Consider the following 20,890-nt stretch of genomic DNA (forward strand, 5'->3'; position numbering starts at 1 on the left):
CTGATGCTTGAGATGGCTTGAGGGGTGTTTTGTTTGTTTGTTTGTGTGTTTGCTTTCCCGTTTCAGGGATTTTTTCCCCGTCTGTCAGGAGGACTTCTAACACCCCCCGCGTCCTCACATTATCCCCCACCACCGGACTCGGCTCAGCGCGTCCCCCGGGCTGAACTCGCATCCCGTGCGTGCTCAAGGGGGCAGGGGACGGCGCCGCTGCTTATTTCCTCGGGCACCACCGCGGGGCGGGGTGGGCGAGAATCCCCCAAAACACCAAATCCCACGAAAATAAACCCCAGAGCCCTCCAAATCCAGCTTTCTTACCCCCCAAATCCATCTTTTTAACCCCAAATCCATCTATTTTTACCCCTAAATTTCATCTTTTCTCCCCCCCCACGGCCGCCAGGCGCTGCGCGGGTAGGAACACGCAGGGGGGGTTAGCGAGGTGCTGCGTGCGGGAGCGCGCCCCGTGCGCGTCCCCGCGCCCCCCCCCCCTCCGCGCCCCCGCGGGGTCAGAGGGCGGGCGCCGCCGGCTCGGCCCCGCGCACGGGTGAGCTGGGGGGGGGGTGCGGCTGCGGCGCGGTGACGTCACCGCGCCCTCCACCAATGGGCGTCCGGGCGCGAGGCGGAGGCGGCCAATGGGCGGCGAGGCGGGCCCGTGAGTGGCATTAAGGGGCGGGGTCGGCCCGCGGCCGGGGGAGAGCCGAAGTTGCGCGGCGAGGCTTTTGGGCGTAAAGAAGTTGTTAGGCGTTCCTCGGCCGCAAATTAGGGCTCCTTCATTAACACCACCCCCACCCAGCCCGGGAGAGGGACAGCCCGAGCGCTGATAAAGGGGACGGGCCGGCGGCCATGCCCGTCCGCCCGCCGGTGTGAGCAGCCCCGAGAGGCGCAAACTTCCCCCCCCTCCCCCCAGCCCCCCCCCCCCCCCCGCTCTTAATGAGCCAATTAAAGAGTTGGGCTCCTCGCCCCGGGAGAGCTCTCCGCGGGCCGCCGAGCTCGGGGACTCAAGGTAGGTGACAGAGGAGCACGACCCAGCCACGCTGCAGCCCCCCCCGGCCAGGAGCCGCAGGGATGTTGCGGGACCAGGCTTTGGGGCGCTCCCCGCCACGCATGGACGGAGGGAAAGGACAGAGAAAAATGATTATAATATCCACCCCAAAATAATAATAATAATGATGGTGATGGGAGTAATTGCTCGGGGCCGGGCAGAGCCTGTCTGCTTTTTGGCAGCGGGCAGAGACCGGCCGGAGCGTGAAGATTTCAAATAATAATAATAATAATAACAATAATAAAAGAAATAAAGGGGGGAGAAATACCGTCAGATTGGCAGCGAGAGCCCGTGGTGCCCGGCCAGCCCCGCCCGCAGCCGCTGCCCCCGCCGGCGCTCCCCGGGTGTCCCCGCTGCGGCCGCCAGGTGCCCACCTGGGCTGGGTGTGGGAGGAGAGTGCGGGGAAGGGTCCTCGGCAGGCGCGCTAGACGTGAAAACAGACTTTTTTTTTTCTCCTTTTCTTTCTTTCTTTCTTTCTCTCTCCCCTCTGGTGGGAGAAGGTGCTACACCCGCCGGCGGCTGGCTGTCGGTTGTTCTTTCCGGAGGCTGCGGCGCCGGGTAAGGGTGCGCTCACCCCAGCACCGCCGTGGGCTCCGCAGAGGCTCCCAGGACGGTGCCCAGCGCCCGCGGAGGCAGCCCCCGGCCGCGCATCTCGGCCTCGGACCGGCGGCGGATCACGGGGAGAAACGGGATTATTATGACCCTCTTCCGAGGAGCTATGCTGTCCGCGACGAGTAGGAGAAAAGGCCAGAAATACCTCATTTGGTTGCTGCGTGGTGCCGCAAGCTTTTAGCTTTTTTTTTTTTCTCCTGCAGTTGCTTGGAGTCTCTGAGCTGCATTGGATAAATGCCTTTCCCTTCCGATTGACTCTGCTTTTCAGAGAATATTTGTTCTTTTTTAAGGACACCTCTCTGGTCTTCGATACTTGTTTTCATTTTTACGCGACTGAACGATTTCTCAGAGCGATGGCCGCGCTCGCGATCCCTGCCTGATGCTTCGGGGAGATGAATTGCAGCTGAAAGTTTCCCCTCCATCTTTGGATGAATCTCTGGAGCTTAAATTGTAGGAAGGAAGGGGGAAAAAAACACGATGAAAGAGAAGTCCAAAAATGCTGCCCGGACTAGGCGGGAGAAAGAAAACAGTGAATTTTATGAACTGGCTAAATTACTGCCCTTGCCCTCAGCTATCACCTCTCAGCTGGACAAAGCATCCATAATCAGGCTCACCACCAGCTATTTAAAAATGAGGGTGGTTTTTCCAGAAGGTAGGTGGGAATGCCTAATTCGCCCCTATTTCCACTCCGATCCAGGTGTCGCTTGCTTTTAAGTAAACTGCATCGGGTCGTGTGCTCGGAGGCAGGGTGCTCTCCGCTGTCACTTTTCTCTGTCGTGAGTACTTTCGCTTCAGTTCGTGTGACAGGTTTGGTCGGGGACTTAACGGGGCTTTTGTCAACACTTCGAGGCACCGAGCTCTGCCGCGTGTGCTACTAAAGCAAACAGGAGTTTCTTTTCCCCGCCTGTGGATGGGCATCCCCCGCGCAGCAGCGCGTGGCAAAAGAGGGGACGATTCACCCCTATTTATAGCTATACCGTGGGGGGAGTTAATGTATGGGTAAATATTTACATAAGTCTATGCAAAGTCCTAAAGCCTTAGCTCAAGTCCCGAGCAAGGTACGCCTTACAGGTACGGCACACGCACACGGCCGTGCTCGCACGCAACCCAAATAAATAAGCCGAGCGCACCGGGTCGCATCGTGGCCAGTCCGAGGACCTCGGAAACTCGTGGCCGAGAACAAAACTTCTGCTGTACCCCGCTCACGGTGCAAGCAGAGGGGCCGAGCCCGGGCCTGCCGCCGCTGGGCACTGGGGCAGCAGCAGCGAAACGAGCCCCGGGAGTCCCAAAAGCCCCAGCCTGTGGGGCAGGGTGGGGGGACAAAGCCGCCCCCTCGGGGCGTCCGGGTGGCTGCTGGGGACAGCAAACGGCGCAGACAAGCTAGGAGAGGTCGGCACGGAGCTCGTCCCTGTTCTTGGTCTGCAGTTTGTGTGAGGTGTAGGAAGAAAGAGTGGGGAAATGCTTCGCGAACCTTTAATTTGGGTTGGGATATCGTCTGCCGGAGAGACAAAGCAGTGAGAGGCTTGGTTCGGTTTGTTTTGTTTTGCTTTTTCCCTTCTGGTAACAAAATTCGCCACATCTGTCGTTGAGAAGCGTGGGTACATGAGAAACACGGAAATACAGGCTCTGCGTTTTCCGTCGGGTCTGTGTGTCAGTCGGTCTGTCTGTCTGTTGTGTTGTGCAAACCCAGAGTGGGTACACGGCCTGCCTTGGGTTTGATTTGTTTGTTTGGCTGGGGTTTTATCCCGACGAAGTCGGTGAACTAGTGGTCTTCGTTGTACTTTTTAAAGGTTAATATTCAATCGGGGCTTGGGGGGAGGGGAGGTACCCCCACCGCTACGTGTGAACCCTCAGAGCCAGAGTCCGTAGCAGTCATTTCCAACAGAGTGCATCTCCCAGTAATTTCTTTAAGCAATGTTCCACAACTCCGAGTAGCTTAGACCCAGAGCAGGGGATAAATGAAAGCAGTAACACCTGGAAACTTAAAATAAAAATTAAAAACTAAAACCTTCATCAAAACACGTTGCTGTTCTATGTGATCTGCCTCCCTGAAGGTCATTATGCAGGGCAGCCCTCTGCCTAAAAGCAGCCCGAGTTGTCCTTTATGCTGTCAACGCATACTTTATAAAAATAAAGCCATTGCAAACTCGGCTGCCCACGCTGTTCCTAAAAGGATTATTAGCACTGATTTGTCAGCTCCTGCAGTCTCAGTGGGCTACCTTTCTGCGTGATTTCGAGCAGGTCTCGTCAATTACTGGCGCCTATGTAGCGGGCTGTTTGATCAGAAGAAGCATATGGTGTTGCTTGTAGGCTGGGAGTAATCACGGGAAGAGGAGAATAGCCGAGCCCCGTCCCTCGGTGGCAGCGCAGGATGCTTCAATGCCCTGGGGAACCGTGTGGCGAAGTGCGCCGGGGCCGGGGCCGCTGCCGGCCGCAGCAGATGCTAATTTGAGCCAAGAGACGGAGGAGGAGGAGGCTCGGCGGGGTTTTGGAGGCAACGAAGCCTCCGGAGCCCGATTAAAGGGAAGCTGCGCGTTAAAAACGACGGCGGCAAGCGGGCACCGAAGGGCTCGCCCCGCCGGGGCTCCGCGGAGGTGCGGAGCGGGGTGCGCGGCCGGCCCGTGTCCATCCGTGGTGGGACAGGGGCCGGGAGGGGTGGGGTGGTTTCCCAGCACCTTCCTCAGGAAAGGAGGAGAGGTGGAGGCAGCCAGGAAAACCACCCGCCCGCAGCAAAAGCCATGCAGAAGGAGGGAGGCCGGGGCTGGAAGCGGGACGAAGCAGGGGGGTGTCTCTTGCTCGGTTTTCCCCGGGGAGAAAAGCGCTGCAGGCGCTGGGACAGACCCCGGGGGCCGGCCGAAGGCCTGGAGGCCGACAGCAGGAGGTCGGGGAGCGCGGTGTGCCTCCCCGGCAGCACAGCCAGCTTCCAGCCGCCCTCCCAGGGGGGCCGGGTGTACCCCAGGTCCAGCAGGACAGACGCCCCTCACCGGGGCGCCCAGGCGGGGCTGGGCACCGGGGAAAGGAGCGGTGCGGAGGCTCCCCCGGCAGATGCCGGGGGCACCTTGGAAAGCGGAGATTCGCGATGCCACGGCCACCGCCAGCTTTCCGCCCCGCTGTCGGGAAGCGGGGCACGACCCCGGGGCCCCGAGCAGCTTTGGTGCGGGGATGCAGAGTCAGGAGGTGTGCGGGGCCAGGGGCTGCGCTCCCCCTCGCCGAGCCGCCAGGTGAAGGAGAAAAGCGCGCTGGGGCTCAGGTACCTGCCGTCGTTTTGGTGCTAAAACTCGTTAAAAGAGGAAGGAGCCGGCGAGACACGGAGTGGTTCAGGATTATCAGTTAGCTTTGGGAAGGCTGGAGATCTGACGGATTGCTGAGGACCATAGGGAAGGGAAGAGTTGTTTTGTTTTGTTTTTTAAAGAGTACTTTGTAATAAGTTCCATCGTGAGTTAACGGTCATAAAAAACAAACAAAAAATAAATTTAACATTAAACAGCTAAAGTAGCTAACAAATTAACATAGCCTCAAAAACTGATGGAAAAGGATCCGGGGGATAAAATAATTTTCTTTCAGATAAGATGCGGTCGCTCTGACTAGCGGGCTAATTCTTTACTGGATCCAAAAGTAAAAACAGGGGAAAAAAAAAAGTGGCGCAATACACGTGCATAGATCTTTTAAATTCAGGAATATTTCCATGGTCCCATTCCCCTCACACGAACAGGCAGGGAAAAGGACCCTTTGCCATTTCTGTCCTATCGGACACAGATCGTTTCCGCGCAGAGAGGCGTTTTGATTTTCCAGACAAAAGCAGGGGCTGCGTTTACATAAACTTTCGCCGACTCGTGATGGTTAACATTTCAATATCGAAACCCTCGATCTTGTTCTATTTTAAAGGGGGAAGAGACGAGCAGGAAAAAAAAATTCGTTTCCCACGTGGATAGGTGATTTAATGCTGTTTTTCCTACTGCTAAGGGAAATGATTGAGCATTAGGTTTCAGTGTTTATTTTCTTACAGAAGTTTTTCTCATTTAAGCTGCAGTTTACTCTCCCCGCTGCCTTCCCGTGTTTAATTCCAGTTTTGATGTGAACTTAAAAAGTGAAGTGCAGAACTAAACTCCTACCATGATAGTTGAAAAAAAGCAGATTTATGAGCGGATAAAACCATATTTTCTTTAGAAACATCCTCTCCCTTCTTAGAAACATACGGCCGTTGTAGAATCGGAGGATTTTTTCAGCTTGTGTATAAATAGCGGGAGTTTGCAAGTGGAAACCTTTTTTCCCTCATTTTTTGTTTTTATTTTTTTCGGAATAGAGAATACACGAACTTGCATCTTCCGTAAAGCCGAGCAAATGTTTGGCGCTCGAAAATTTGCTTTTTTTTTTTTTTCTTTTTTTCCAGTTTGGGCACGGCCCCGTTTGTTTGCATTTCAGAGCGCCGTTCCATTACCTTGCGTGTGCCAAAGCGCTGCTCTTTCTTGCTGGAGCAAGCGAATCCGCCCCGGCATTATTTCCACTGCCGTTTTCTTAATAGGGTTGTTTGTTTAGTCAACAGGGCTTTTCCTCCCTCTTATTATTTTTATAAAGAAAGCGGGATGCTAACTTATCTCCGCTTCAAATGAACACACATGATTTACCGAGATAATAAATCTTCGCAGAACCTTGCTAATGGCATCCGCAGGCAGTTGGAAATGAGCAGCGTTTTTTTTTGTTGTTGTTTTTTTTTTTTTTTTTTTAAACGTCGCTTATTCCGCGGCATCTGAACCCTCCGACAGCGACCCACTCCTTCACGGAAGCCTCATTTGGCCGAGATTTCGAGTTATCATTAACCACCGCCTGCTAAATTAGCTGAGAAATCAGCCGGGCTAGGCGCTGGGCGATGGCACCGCGCCGCGCTGGTAGCGGGCTGGTTAATTAAACGCTTAATCCAATCAGCCTAATTCCCCCGCACCGCATCGCACCGCACCCCGCTGCCTTTTTGCGCTGGGGGCCGGGGGCTCCTGGCCTCCATCCCCGCTGCCTCCCTTTGGGGTCGGGGGGAGCCCAGCGCCGTCGGCCCCGCTTCGGGAGCGCTCTGCGGAGCCCCCCGGAGCCCCCCGGACCTCGGCCCCGGCGGGGAGCCGCGGAAAGGGGCTCCGGGGCGAAGGGCAGCGGAGGCTCCCCCGGGCCTCTCCCGGCCCCCCCCCCCCCCCCCGCCGCCGGGGGCTGCTGCTCAGTTCTGGCCGCCCCTCCGCCCCAGCACGACCCCCCTTTTTCTTCCCCCCCCCCCCTTCGCTATCGGCAGACAAAGGAAGGGGTCGAGGCTGGTCCTGCGCTGCAGATGCTCGGAGAGGGACCGGTAACCCCGGGGCGAGCCGAGGCCACGGAGCCCCCCGGGCCTCCCGCAGCCTCAACTTCTCCTCCGCCTGTGCCTCGGCCAAGTCAGCAGCGGCGGCGGAGCCTCTCCCCGCTCGCTCCGGACAGAGGGGCGTCTTGCGACAGTCCCGCCGCTGGGTAGGGACGATACCACCCAGTGCCTCCATTGGCTGCCGCCTCTGAGGCTCGGAGCAGCCCAGCGGCGAGGGGAGGACGCTGCCTCCCCAGCACAGAGCCGCGACCGCGGCCGTGGGAGCCGCCGTGGGTGGCGCTGGGCAGGGGGTGCGCGGCCGGGAAGAGAGTGGTGTCAGCGAGCTGAGCTAGAGCCTGGCTGAAACACCTCGGGGGTTTTGTGTTGCTTTGCTTTTATCCCCCCCCCTCCTTTTTTTTTCCCCCCCTTTTTTTTTTTTCTTTTCCCTTCTGACGGTGGACACCTCGTGTCCCACATTGTTTATCTTCTTAGGGGAAAAAAATAAAAAATCCTCGAGTGTAGGAGGCTGTTAGGTAGGAGCCTCCAATCTATATTTTGTCAAGAGTATAAAGCTCGTTCCGAAAGGAAAGCTCGATCCATTTATTTTTGCTGCTTGCAATAACACAGCTGGATGATGCCTTGAGCTTTACGCTAGACGGTCGCTCATCACTCATTCGCCAAGAACCGGCCTAAATGGTGCCTGTGGGATTAGGTCAATTTTAGTGGATCTACTTCGCCTCATTTGGTTACTAATTGGTTTCTTGTTTTATAAATCGAAATCTCATTTTCAGGAAATTACAAAGCCCATGCAGCCAGTCCATTGAGGTAATCCGTGGGTCGGGGGTATTTAAATGGAAATGGTTCCACAATGCATCAGGCATTAAGCAACAGTAAAACTTCGCCTCTGTTTCCAAATGAAATGTGAGCTCGCTAGCTCCTTAGATCCATAATAGATACATCCCTTCTAAGGCTACTTATGTAAATATGATAAACCAGACCCCGGTGGGGGAGGGGACGGAGGGGAAAGCAATTTTTATCTGCTAAGGTTAATGTGGCATATCTTGGAAATCTTCCAAAATAGATTATGTTTTGCTTTGTCTTCGGCCACTTTAGCTGGGAAAATCCTTTGCCTAAAAACGATTTAGTTATCCTTTCCCTTACAAAGCTGCTTGTTCCTATTCCAAACCTATTATTCTGTTGGCTCTCCAAATTACAAGAGAATCTTTAGATCTTGTTTCCAGCGTAATCCTGAAGCAAAAGGGAGAGCTGATTTCCTTGTTTTGTTTTAAATAGACATTCAAAGGATTTGCGGAATTTTCTGCGGTAGGTCAAGTGCGAGATATCACAGTTTGCCCCCTCGGTAAAAGGAAATTGGATGTTAAAGCGAATACGGGGAAAAAAATAATAAAAGGGGAATATTAATGGAGAGGTTTTCTCGCGTAATCTTTAAAAACAGCATTTAAAGGACATCGGGAGAGCCCGTAGATTTGGGAGAGCTGGGCTTGGCAATGAAGAGCAACAGTCTCCGGCTTGAAAGTGCTGAAACATCTGGGTAATACAAAAAAGCGTCCCATGCGTTAGGATTTCCAAAAGCCGGTTCAGGTAGACGAGCGAAAACGTTTAATTATAAAACATTAACAGCCGCGGCCGAACAGCGTGAGCTTTCCACCCGAAGCATAAAGAAGAGCTCAGTGCTCCGTGAAGAACCGCGTTCCCGAAAGAAGTTAACCTGTAATGTCGATGAGCTGTTCATTAACCCGCAGAGGTCGGGTTATTTTCCCTTTTAGAAGAAGAAGAATTAGAGCCGTAAACCTAGATTAATAAGCAACTTAAAATCAGAGGCGAGGATTTAGCCCCGGATAGGGAAACCTCGCATCCAGATTTCCCTCTGGGTGGGGGGAATCTCGCAAGGGGCGTCCCGGCTGCCCAGCAGGGAAACCCCACAGCACATGGCGGAAAAAAAAAAAAACAATCGGTCGTTTTTTTTTATTTTATTTTTTTCTCTTTCCCTGGAGCATTTGCCAGCTCCTCGCTGATTTCGGGGCGGGTGGGAAGAGGCGGCCCCGGGGTTCCCAATGCATCCTCGGCCGGCAGAGCCGCTGGGGAGGAAGGCACGGCCAGGGGACTTGGGAGGGAAGCTGGGAGGCTCGGGACGAAGCCGCCGCGTCCCCGTTAATTGCCGCGGAGGAGTTAATGGAAAGGATCCCGTTCCCCGCTGGCACTTGGCGCTGGGTACACGCGGACGGGGGCCAGGCCAGAGGGATGCTCCCGGCTTTTTAGGGGCTGGGAAGGCAAGGAGAGGAGGGCTGTCCCTCCGGCAGGAGGTGGCCGAGGAAAGGGAGAGAAGAGGGGAAAGGCGGGCAGGAGAGGGACGCGCGGCTCGGGCAGGGCGGCCGGGGGCTGATGCCCCGGCTCGGAGGCAAATCGGTAGCGCTGCTCAGAGCCAGCGCCGAGGTGAGGCCGCTCGATACCCAGGGCTGCCTGCTGGCGCCGCCTCGCCCGTTTGCGGGGACGCAGCCGGGGAAAGGGGGGGCTGGCCCTGCGGGAGGGGACCCCCGGGTCCTCCGGCAGGGTCGGCGCTTCTTCGCCCTTGCTTCAGGGCGCAAGCGTGGAAGGCTTTAGCCGTCCCGTTTAACAATATTTCAGAGACAACGCCGTTAAAAGGTATCGCCCCTGCGTAGTTTTACTCCGGAGGAGTAATTTCCATGGGGGTTTTACCCCCCATTACTTCGGGAAATCTCCCGGCGTCTGGAGCAGCGGGCAGGGCCGGGGAGAGGCAGCGCCGGGATGCTGCGGGGCAGAGCGCTCGTCCCGGCAGGGGGAAGGGGATGGGAGCATTGGGGCTTGCTGGGGCAGAGGGAGGACGGTCCCCTTCGCCGGACGCCCCCCCCTCACCTGAGCCGCCCCGCAGGTGCCTCTGGGCGCAGCCGTGGAGCCCCGCTGCACTTAGTGGAAGGCGACTTAATTAGGGTGGGCTTGAGTGGGGATCGCTCTAAGGGAAAGCGCTTGACCACGGGGCTCGGGCAGAGCTGGGGGAAGGCGCAGTTCCCAAAATGAGCGCCCCCCACCCAGCCTGGAGGAAGCCCCCACGGACGGCGCCCCGGGACCCGGCCCGGCCCGGCCCGGCCGCCGCCACCGAGCCGCTCATCCCCGGCTCTGTCGCGCCACGTTAACCGCATCCTTCTCTCGGCATCAAAGGCTTCCCCCAGCACAAACCCTGCTTGCGTTTTAAATGGCTCTCGGGGCTGTCCAGGACTCCTTCGGTGATGGGAGAAGAAAAGCGCTCACCCTGCGGCTCAGGGAGCCGGCTGCCAGCAGCCAAAGGCTGCCCTGAATGAGCCGTTTTGTCTGGCACGCTGCTTCGCTTGGGTCTTAGGAACGAACCTCACCGTTAACTCAAAATAGGTATTTTTCTCTCGTGGGAGCTACGTCTTGAGAAACATCCACAAAAGTGGCTTTTCTGTGCAATGCAATCATGCCTACTTTTTTTTTTTTTTTTAACGATTGTATGCATGTATGTTTTAAAGCGAAATCAAGTAAAAAATAAAGAAAAGTCCTTCTCCAGCAGGCCATCAGGAGCCAGTTTTGCATCTCCTTACGTTCCGTTTTTGTGTCTCAAATAAACAGGACTTGGGGAAGCCTGGGGCCATTCCAGCCGAACCAGCCCGCTGGATAATGTTGGACGGGAGCTGGGATCCCATCTTTTGCAGGTACTGGTCTGGAAACGGCAGCAATGTGGTATTAATGATTAAAGAAATCATTCCCTCTTCTGAGCTTTTAATTGCCACCTTGACTAATTTTTAACTGTTCACGTGCTTCATTTAAAAAAAAATAAAGGGAAGGGGTGCCTCTAAAAATGCGAACAGCCGAGACTGAATGTGATGAACGTGGTTGTTTTGGGGACGTGGTTTGGTCCCTCTGGATCATTTGGCCCGGCTCTGTCCTGCACAGGGTCCACAGCGAGGGGTTAACAGTGCACATTTTTTCCCCAAATTAGCAGCAAGGTGAAAATCCCGGCAATGTGCGGAGCTTGAGGGTGGTGCGGAGGCAGAGGCAGGTTAGAGGAGGCTGGGCTGGGCAGGGGGCTCAGCACGCAAATGAGCACAAGCGCAGCTCAGGTAGGACACTTTTGGATACTCGCTGCTGTCTGAGGGATGCGGGAGTGTTAGCAGTTAGCGTAATCGCGCATTTTTGGTGGGATTGCGTGGTCTTTGACGCGTCCCTAATAGATCGGGTCTGTTCTGCTCCCGGCTCACCCAGAAGCCTCGTTTACATCTGCCGAAAAGTGCCTGACAAATCCTCTTGTCCCGTACAGACCTTATTAGCGCCGGGGAGGGTTTTAGATGCTCCTTGCTCGTTTAAAGTCTCCTTAAGAAACAGTCAAGGGCTAAAATCCCCCGTGGCATTTGAAAAGGGGTGTCAGCGTTCAGGATTTGTCGGATGGACATATTCGGCACCGGGTAGGTGGGAGCCCCGCTTAGATGCCAGGTGGGCTGTGCCCCAGGACTTTGGAGGGATCCCTGTCCGGGGCTGGCCCGTCTCTTTCCAACTCTTTCGAATAATCACAGCCTGAACAGGAATGCGCCTTTTCTAGAATAAACCCGGAGGACAGATACTTCAGGTGTCTGTCTCTCTGTCTTCATCCCTCCATCCCTCTATCCATCTCTCCACCCATCGGCGGATCTGTCTACCTGTTGATCCGCACACAACTCTGCTCCTCTCCCTCCCGACCCTCTCCTGCAGACGCTGGACGGTTTCATATTCGTCGTGGCTCCGGATGGCAAGATCATGTACATCTCGGAGACCGCCTCGGTGCACCTGGGCTTGTCGCAGGTAGGCTGGGGGGAGCTGACAGGGGAGGAGCGTGCAGGGGGGGGTGAGCGGTGCCGTCCATGAACCCTTCCTCCTCCTTCCTCCACCTCCTCCTCCTCTCTCACAGGTAGAGCTGACCGGCAACAGCATTTATGAGTACATCCACCCGGCCGATCACGACGAGATGACCGCCGTGCTGACGGCCCACCAGCCCTACCACTCTCACTTCGTGCAGGGTAAAGTGCCCCCACCCCACTTCACACACCCCCAAGCCCTCCTTGTACCCCGTGTCTGCGGACGGGGCCGCGCATCCCTCGCAGCTCACCGCACCTCTGCCTTCCCCCTCCCAGAGTACGAGATCGAGAGGTCCTTCTTCCTGAGGATGAAGTGCGTCCTGGCCAAGAGGAACGCGGGCCTGACCTGCGGGGGCTACAAGGTGGGTGTCCGGGGAGCCACGGCCCGGCCCTGACCCGGCCGAGCCCCCTGCCCTGCCCTGGGATTCACACCCAGGATGTCCCTCCGAGTGCCAGGTTAACGAGCTCCAAGCAAAAAAAAACAAGCGATTGAGTTCCCCGTGTTGATTTTTTTAAAATTTATTTTTATTTATTATTTTTATTTATTTATTTATTTATTTATTTTAATGGTCCTCGCACAACCACCGAGGTTCCCGAGCTGTCTGTAAAGGCTGTGAGGTGACACGACGCGAAACCCGTGGCTTTATTAATTTCTTTATTGGGTGTCGCTCGTCAGCTCCAGGGGCAGCTCTCCAAGCCGCGGGCTTTGCTCGGGTGTTTCCCACGGCTCTGCTCAGGGCTCCTGCCTGGGGACTGCCCCCGCTCTCCTGCCTTCTCTCTGCTTCTGCCCCATCTGCGGAGAGACAGAGAGTCGTCGGTACCTGAAACGCCAGGAGATGTTGGGCCACGATGTACTGTAGAACAAGAACATCCGCGGAGATTACTCCAGGGAGAAACACTCTAGTAACAGAGGAGTAAGGTCAAAAGTACGCAGCAGTAATGTGTGAGGATGCATTTACGAGACACACCTAAATCTACGTCCAAAGATGCATTTTGGATCGTGCCTGCCCTATCTGTATAATAGACATATCTTAGGCATGTGACACATGCACACATGTAAACCCTTTCTCTCACACGCATACACTCTTCATTACAAAGTTGTAACTGACTTGGCACTTCCGCGTCTTTCCTTTTTAGAAGAATAATAAAAGCGTAGTTAGGAGGTGGTCCAAAAACCACTTAAGTCAGTGGAAAAAAAATAAAAAATAATAAAAAATCTCGTTGACTCTAACGGGCCTTAGATCAGTGCTGAACTTTCGGATGAAAAATCCCCGGGCAGCCCGAGGAGAAGGGCAGGAGCCCCCAGGCAGGGCTGGTTTGCTCCGAGCCCCCCCCGCCTCAGCGGCCGCGTGTCCCCGCAGGTCATTCACTGCAGCGGGTACCTGAAGATCCGCCAGTACAGCCTGGACATGTCCCCCTTCGACGGCTGCTACCAAAACGTTGGCTTGGTCGCCGTGGGCCACTCGCTGCCTCCCAGCGCCGTGACGGAAATCAAGCTTCACAGCAATATGTTCATGTTCCGGGCCAGCCTAGACATGAAGCTCATCTTCTTAGATTCCAGGTAGAGCTGAGGCTACTTCACAGCTATTCCCCCAGCCCCTCCTTCTTCTCCCCCGGGCCTCTCCTGTCCTCTCTCCCACTGACGTTTGCTGCTTGTGTCTCCTCCAGGGTAGCCGAGCTAACAGGCTACGAGCCCCAGGACTTGATAGAGAAGACCCTTTACCACCACGTCCACGGCTGTGACACCTTCCACCTGCGATGCGCACATCACTTGTGTAAGGAGATGCTCTCGTTAAGACCCGGCCCCTCACCCCCCGCCTTTTCCCACTGCAAAACGGCTTTGGTTGTGTTAGGATTTACCTCCAGGTTGAAACGTGAAAAGCCAGCTCGCTGCAGGGGAGAATAAGCAAAATCTGCAGCAGGTTTTAATGAAACAAGTGGCTAGAGACTGAGCGCAGGGCTGGAGGCAGGAGAGAGAAGGAGGGGACCGGCGATGAACTGGGAAGGAGATTTTCCCCTCCTCAGCTCCCAGTTGTAGAACAAGAACTCCCCTGCACAAACTTCAGGCATTCAATTCACTTCAAATTCCGGTTAGGAAAAAAAAAACCTTTTTTCTTGCTCCAAAAAAAACATGCAAGCGAAATTCAAATACTTTTGTTCCATTTCCATCAAGTCTCACAAATCTTATCTGTGTATCTAATTTTGACTGCAGTAGTGAGCCCGATTCGAAGAGCTGTTCTTTATTCTATTTTGATATCATGATGACATTAATACATGGATAGATGAATAAAAAGGATATTAATTTCCGGTAAGTTGCCTTACCGGGAATGTAAAGAGAAGAGATAAAACCCAAAGCCAGATTTATAGAATTAAATCTCCACGGCCATACTTTGGGGAGGGAGCTCACCCCTCTGCTGCCTTCGCCCTACTCCACCGATCTCCCCGCGCAGCCTTGGAGAAGGGGAGCCCCTATCACAGAGGGACCAGCTTCGGGATCGGGGGTGCCCGGGGGTCTCCACCACCCTTGCCTACGGGGGTTGCCCACCCACACCGCCTGCCCTAACGATTCTAAGCCTTCCGCAGCCCCTCTCCTCGCCCGGCGGCCCCCCCTCTGAGGCTCTCCCCGCTTTGTCTCCGCAGTGCTGGTGAAGGGGCAGGTGACCACCAAATACTACCGCTTCCTGGCCAAGCACGGCGGCTGGGTGTGGGTGCAGAGCTACGCCACCATCGTGCACAACAGCCGCTCGTCGCGGCCCCACTGCATCGTCAGCGTCAACTATGTTCTCACGTAAGTGCGCTCCGCGGGGCGCGCAGAGATGCGCGGGGGCCGGCGGCGGGCACCTGCCTCTCTCCTCCGGCCTCCGAGCTCCCCCAAAGCCCCCAAAAGCTGAGCCCCCCCGCCCACCCCCCCGGCCGGAGCAGGCTGGCCAGGTCTGCTAGGAAACACATTGAACGCTTTCATCTAGATGAAGGGTTTCCCGTCTGCCCCTTCCTTTATCTTTCGGGAGGGGAAAAGATTTAGAGGTTTGTCACCCGCATATTTTGCTGCCCCCCTCCCTTTTTTTTTTTTAAAGTTTAAATGCACCCAGCATTAAATAAAATTTAATAAAATATTAAAATAAAATTTAATGCAGCGTAAAAAAAAAAGAAAAAAAAAAAGGTTTCCACGTACGGAGTTATTTATACTCAACAAACAGGACATCTGTTTTTCTTTTCAAAAATCTGGGGTTTGAAGTTCTTAATTTCATCCAGAGTCTCTATCAAAGCTCCGAGATTTCTTTTTTGTTCTTGGAGAGCGATCCTTACAGTGAGCCACAAAGAAAGTTGGTGACCAGAAGGGTCAGTTAAACTTAAAAAAAAAAATAAAAAAAAATCGGAGAGAATGCTGAGATGCTGTATATCTCAACGCATCCCCTTGTATTTTGGGGTTGCTGGGTTGGGCTCTGGCTGTGCCACTTAAACCGAAACTCGCAGGCCCGGTGAGGGAGGGAACCGATTTGGAGCCTTTATGTTTGCGATTGACACCTCTCCTCTGGGTGCTGGCGGCAGCATCGATTCTGCATCGCCGCTGCAGCCCCCCTGCGGGGGCAGGACCTGTCGAGCCGCCCCTTCTCCCAAAATCGAGGCCGTGACAGCGGGACGGTCCCTCCTGGGGCGGATTGAGTGCCTGCACAGGTGCCGATGGGGTCGGTGGCTGAGCTGCGGGCGAGCATCCCCCAGGGAAGCGGCTCCGCACGGAGGCGGTGGCCCTGCTCTCCCGTTCAGGGGCTTCTGGTTTGCCAGCTCTGCGGTGTAGGGAGTAAGCTCTGGTTCCCCTTTCAAGTAAATCCCTTTTACTGGCTTTAAAAAGGGATGTGGGGCGTGGAGGAGTAACACCTCCCAGCAAGGATGCAGGTCAGCAGAGGCACGGGCACCTTTCCTGCAGCTGCTCCAAACACTTGCATGCCCGTGCCCCCTGTGCCAGCCCCTCTGGTTTTCTCAGTTAGGGCCAAGCACTTGTTTTAGGTGAGCGGGAAACTGCGGGGAAAGAAGCTGGCGTGTCGTAACGCTGGGGAGCAAGGAACCCAAAGGTTCCTAATGTGCTAGGGCCGTTTTGCGCCACCTGTTTTTCTACGAGCACCTGAGATTAGCGGTCACTTCCATCCCCTTTTATGCGGAGAGGGGGAACATAAATCACGGCCCTCTGCCTCAGATGACCCGAATGGCAATGAAATATCCCAGCGGATCTGCTTGATGGGATCCAGCCCCACCTGCCCCTCCCCGCTTGCGGGGGTGACCGGCAGGGCACCAGCTCCGCAGGGCCAGCTCCCTGCTCCCGCTCGCCCCACTCTTCCCAAAACTTGGGGACCCTTTTCCAACGGTGGGACGGCTCCCACCGGGGTGGCCACCGAGCGGCTCGGGTTTGTGGGGCCGAGGTTTGTGGGGCGCGTTGCGAGTGGCTGAGCCCTGCGCCCCCGTGGAAACAACGCGAATCCTCCGCCCCAAGCCGAATTCCTGTGTTTTCGCTGGTGGCAGCGTCTTTGTGTTTTCCTGCGTGTACACGGGCCTTAAAGCCAAGGCTGTATTTAGCCCTGCGTCCACCCAGCCTGCGTAGGAGGGCTGCCTTTGCCCTCCCAAGGCTTCCCTCGGAGGACGAGGCGACGCCGGGGCGCGACTTCGTTGCGCGGCCACGGAAGGCTCCGTTTGTGCTCCTCGGGCGCGGGGGCCAAAAGGCAGCCGGTGAGCACGGAGAGGTCCTCACCGGGTCACCGGCTGCTGCAACCAGGCTGCAGGGACACCCTGGCGGCGTCGAAACCGCGTTTTGGTCGTGCAGCTCTTCGGGGTCGCATCCAGCCTGGCCGCGCCTCCAGCAGGGCGCTGCAGAAGAGGGGGGCGCGTCCCGCTTGCTCCTGCGGCCAGGGGATGCACCTGGCTTCCCCACCGCTTTTGTGCTGTTATTTTTAGCCGAGGCCAGCGGAAAATAAGGGAGAAGAATAGGCCCTGCCGTGCCCAGGGGATGCTGGCAGCGTGGAAGTGAGAGCTCTGAAATGGGCGACCCGGGCTGGGGAGAGCTTGTGGGCGGGGGATGGTGAAAGCAAACCTAGGCTCGGGTTAATTGGCTTAATGAGCTTTTCGGAGTCAGTCAGATGAGGCAGGTAGGTGGTGAAGATACAGGGGAAAAGGCGAGGTTACGGCGAGCTGGCGTTTCCAGCAGATGTGAGGTAGGCTCCCCTGCAGGAAGGCCCAGCAGCGGTTCCGTAGCAAAGTTTGCACGCGTTTAATACACGTTATTCCATATAAATCCTCTGGCTACTGGCATTCCTGGGGGTCGCCGTTGGCTTGTTCCAGCAGGCCAGGGTCAGCCGAGCACAGGGCACCCAGGGTGGGGAGCAGCCCCCGGCTCGCTGCGGCTTGCGGCAGGGCACGGGCTTGCCCCTTGCAGGAAAACAAAGTAAAAATAAAAACGTGCGTGCCTCTGAATACCGTCCCTCGGGTTTGGAAGCCGAGAAAGCGAGGGAGGTGTGAGATAGTGTTTGGAAACGGCGAAGAGCGGAGTTTGGGATTGCAGGATGGAGCCCGAAAGGTGGGATGCCTCCCGCCGGAGGTTCCTTTGAAAACAGGCAATGTCCGTATTTTTCAGCGAACTTGGCTGAAAATAACAAAATAACAAATTAGCTTTGGCCGATACCGTGCAGGTTGTTGAGAGCGCTGAGGAGGTGGCTCCCTGGTCCCCTCCTTCCTGCAGGCAATGCCACACGAGCGGTCCGGTTGCTCCCGGCAGAAAGAGCCTTTCCCACTGTTGGGAGGAGCCGGGAAATGTTTTGGAAAGGAGCGGATTCTGGGTGGCACAAGGGCCTGCCTGGTCTGCAGGACCCGTGTGAGCGCAGGCTGAGCGACAGTGCCTTGCTTTGGAGCTGCCCGGCTCCCCTGGGCAATATATGCGAGGAAACCAGAAGGGATGAGAAAGGTTTGTGCAGAAGGAGCTGCCGCCCCCTACTAAAAGAAGGGCCATATCCATCTTCCATAAATCTCAGGCTTTGAGAAAGTGAATTCTAGTATTGAGAGCAAATGTTTTTGATAAGTATATATACCGAACTGAATAGGTACGGTGGCAAGGGCATTTGAGCAACAAGAGGAAATGTTACCTTTTGTGTAATCAGAGTGCCAAAAATTAATATAAATGACCGTTAAGGATTTCAGCTTTAAATCACACATATTTGCTCTTCTTTGTATTCCGCTTGGCATGTGCAAGTACAGACACAGAATATTTGTTTCTTTTCCTGTTTGTTCTGTACACACACTAGCCATATTATTGATTATTAGCTGTGCATGTTTATCACATAAAGGGACTCAAGGATGAGTCAATTAATAGAGAATGCAACTGCTGAAGTTAAGTTTATATTTAGATGGCAAACAACCTTCCTTTAAACAAATGGGTAAAGCAAAGTGCAAATCCTTTGACTTTTCGAGCAAGAACAAATATTATAATAATTTGTCCCCAGAGAAAGCTAAGGAAGCTTTTCTATACACATTTCCTTGTTCTTTAACATTTAAGAGAATAACAATAGCAGTAACATATAGAGACAACATGGATTAGGTATTTAATTGTGACTAATCTCCGCTCTGATGATACAAGTATATACAAGTTCCAGTTGTCTTTTTCACATTGCTTTGTCTGGCTGGCTGATTAGAAGCACAAATTGAAGCGTGCAATGTGTTTGAAAGATTATTTCACAAATAAATGCCATATTGGCAAATGTTTTACTTAATGATGTGGTAAATGCAATTTAGAATAAATTAACCGTTAATTGTATCTGCACACTTCATCTTTAAATTATTACTATTTATAGCTTTGCATACTACCAGATTTAAAATACTTGTGTCAGCAATGTGATAACATTCTGTGTGATGGGTCAGACTGAAAATGCTCTTCCCCAGCATATTAAGCAGGCATTTGCAGAAGGTTTGTTTCAGGTGGAAGCAAAGCTCTTCCCTTATTTTTGGACAATTACAAAGAAAGATTTCTATAGCTTTTCATAAACATCGTCATTTTGTCCTGTCTCTGGGACATCAGATCCCATCTCTTTCTTTTCCTAGTCAATAGGAGCATCCATACATTGTATTTCCATACCTACATTCCCACCTTTCTTAAGCATTTCTCTCAGATCGACTTATTTGGACATGCTGTAGTCCTCTCCTCTGTCAAAGGTAGATACATGGCTTGTATCTCTCAAGTGGGTGATGGAGTGTGTAGGATAGCAAATAGATGGGAAAGTTGTTACTTGCAGAAGTAATTCTGCACATCCTTACTCATATCATTAGATGAACTACTTGTACAAGTAAGCTTAGCCATCTAACTTTAATACTTGAGATAAGGCACACTGACTTTAACTGCGTATCACATTTTTTTTTTTCCTTAAGTAATTGTAATCAGCAGAAACAAATCTGACCTGTGATTTTCCCTTATATTTCTCTTTATTAATGGGAATTTTGCCACTGCCTTAACAGTGCATAAAACTGGGTCCCACCTCATTTGTTCAATCTACAATGTACTTTTCCTTAGACTGGAAAGCCCTCCATCATTCATGTGATTTGATTAGCAAAGTGGGCATATAATAGAATTGTTTTAATCAGTCAAAATGCTGGAGAAGCACAGGCCTCAAAGAAAAAAAAAACATAAAAGGATTCCTCTTGAACTATTCTATGCAGTATTCTGTTTGTTCGCCATTAGTTTTTATTACAGGCTTGTCTCCCTGGAACACTGTTTATATATTTCTTGCAAATAGGAGACAGGCTTTTCCAGGTGTCCACAATACGCTTCTGCAGTTCTTTGTTCATGTAGGGGCTTTCTTAGCTACCATTTGTTTAATTCACTCCAAATTTCCATGCTTGTATTTAAACCAGGTGACTGTAATGGCCAAGGCACTAAAACTGTGGGCCAGAGTCTACAGTCACGGCTCATAGGAAGAGAGTTTTATTTGCTAGTGTAAGGATTAAAGGACTGTGGCTCAGATCCACAGAAAAATAAAATAAAACAACAACAAAAAAAGAGTTATTAGTTTAAATGCACGCATACTGATAGTCTCAGGCGACATGAAATTCAGGATTGCAAATAAGTGTCTGTATTCCAAGAAAGAAATGTGACTTCAAATGCTTTCCACTTCATCCTTCTCCCATTCAGTGTGCTGGCTGCTACAGGCCCTTGGAAACTCGTTCCTTCCAAACACTGAGTTACGGATCTTGTAAAATGATTGTCTGGGGGCGAGACACGTTCAACAGCAGATTTAGCGGCAATGGCTGAAGCAATTACTAGCTCCAGCTGTCTGCCTTAACTCCACTGATGAAAGTTACAGGGCCCACTGCAGGGACTCTTACTCCTAAAATGCCACAGTTTATGGCTCAAGGTAAACTGCCACAGATTTCACTTTGCACGGAAGCACCAGGCTATATGCTGGAGCACAGCTGTTCCTGTTTGAGAGGTTGTTTGCACTTTATCCTTACTCTACCCCTCAGCACTTTGAATGGCACAAATGAGGCTTGAGAATGCCACTACGGCAGCTGGGTGCTCACATCCCTTTGGGGGTCAGCCCCAGTGGTTCTCCTACATGGCAGAGAGGGGGAGATCACAGACCATGGCATTGAGGGCTACGTTCGTTACTCTGTGACAGTTCAGAGAAGGGTGTCTGCTGGTCTTGCCATGTGACATTTACATTTTGTCTATGAATTGTATCAGTGGCTGAGCAGAAGAGGCAGGCCAAGCAGCTGAGCTGCTGCCAAAGGGCTTCCTTTCGTATTATCACGGGACACGTTTTAGTGATGGGATTTGGTAGTTCAGATTAATGGACTTTATGATCTTCAAGGTCTTTTTCAACCTAGATGATTCTATGATTCTATCATCCTCTTGGTGCTCGGTGCACAACTAACTGCATGCCTAACTGGCTCCTGCTCTTAAAAGTAGCAGTGTGTTCCTTCAGCAAGTTTATAGTTTTACTAGCTCTGCTTCTGTTAGCATGTTTGCTCTGTGCTGCACCTCAGTATTACTGTTTCCCATGTTGTTTC

The 20,890-nt window shown here is 53.3% G+C and overlaps 1 protein-coding gene across 1 annotated transcript in view; it reads left to right on the top strand.

The window, feature by feature from the left end:
- The first annotated feature begins 547 nt into the window (after window positions 1–547).
- The window catches only part of SIM1 (SIM bHLH transcription factor 1), a 51,267-nt gene continuing 30,924 nt past the window's right edge, over window positions 548–20,890 (top strand). Inside the window, exons 1-9 of the mRNA XM_080585944.1 lie at window positions 548–1,000; window positions 1,540–2,303; window positions 10,593–10,675; window positions 11,709–11,798; window positions 11,905–12,013; window positions 12,128–12,213; window positions 13,213–13,412; window positions 13,520–13,626; window positions 14,492–14,639. Of these exons, the coding sequence (XP_080442070.1) occupies window positions 2,129–2,303; window positions 10,593–10,675; window positions 11,709–11,798; window positions 11,905–12,013; window positions 12,128–12,213; window positions 13,213–13,412; window positions 13,520–13,626; window positions 14,492–14,639 (998 nt within the window). The 5' untranslated portion in view covers window positions 548–1,000; window positions 1,540–2,128. The remainder of the gene's footprint in view (window positions 1,001–1,539; window positions 2,304–10,592; window positions 10,676–11,708; window positions 11,799–11,904; window positions 12,014–12,127; window positions 12,214–13,212; window positions 13,413–13,519; window positions 13,627–14,491; window positions 14,640–20,890) is intronic.

The sequence above is a fragment of the Anser brachyrhynchus genome, assembly GCF_964034855.1.
Source record: "Anser brachyrhynchus genome assembly, chromosome: 3".
In the NCBI taxonomy this organism is placed as follows: Eukaryota; Metazoa; Chordata; class Aves; order Anseriformes; family Anatidae; genus Anser; species Anser brachyrhynchus.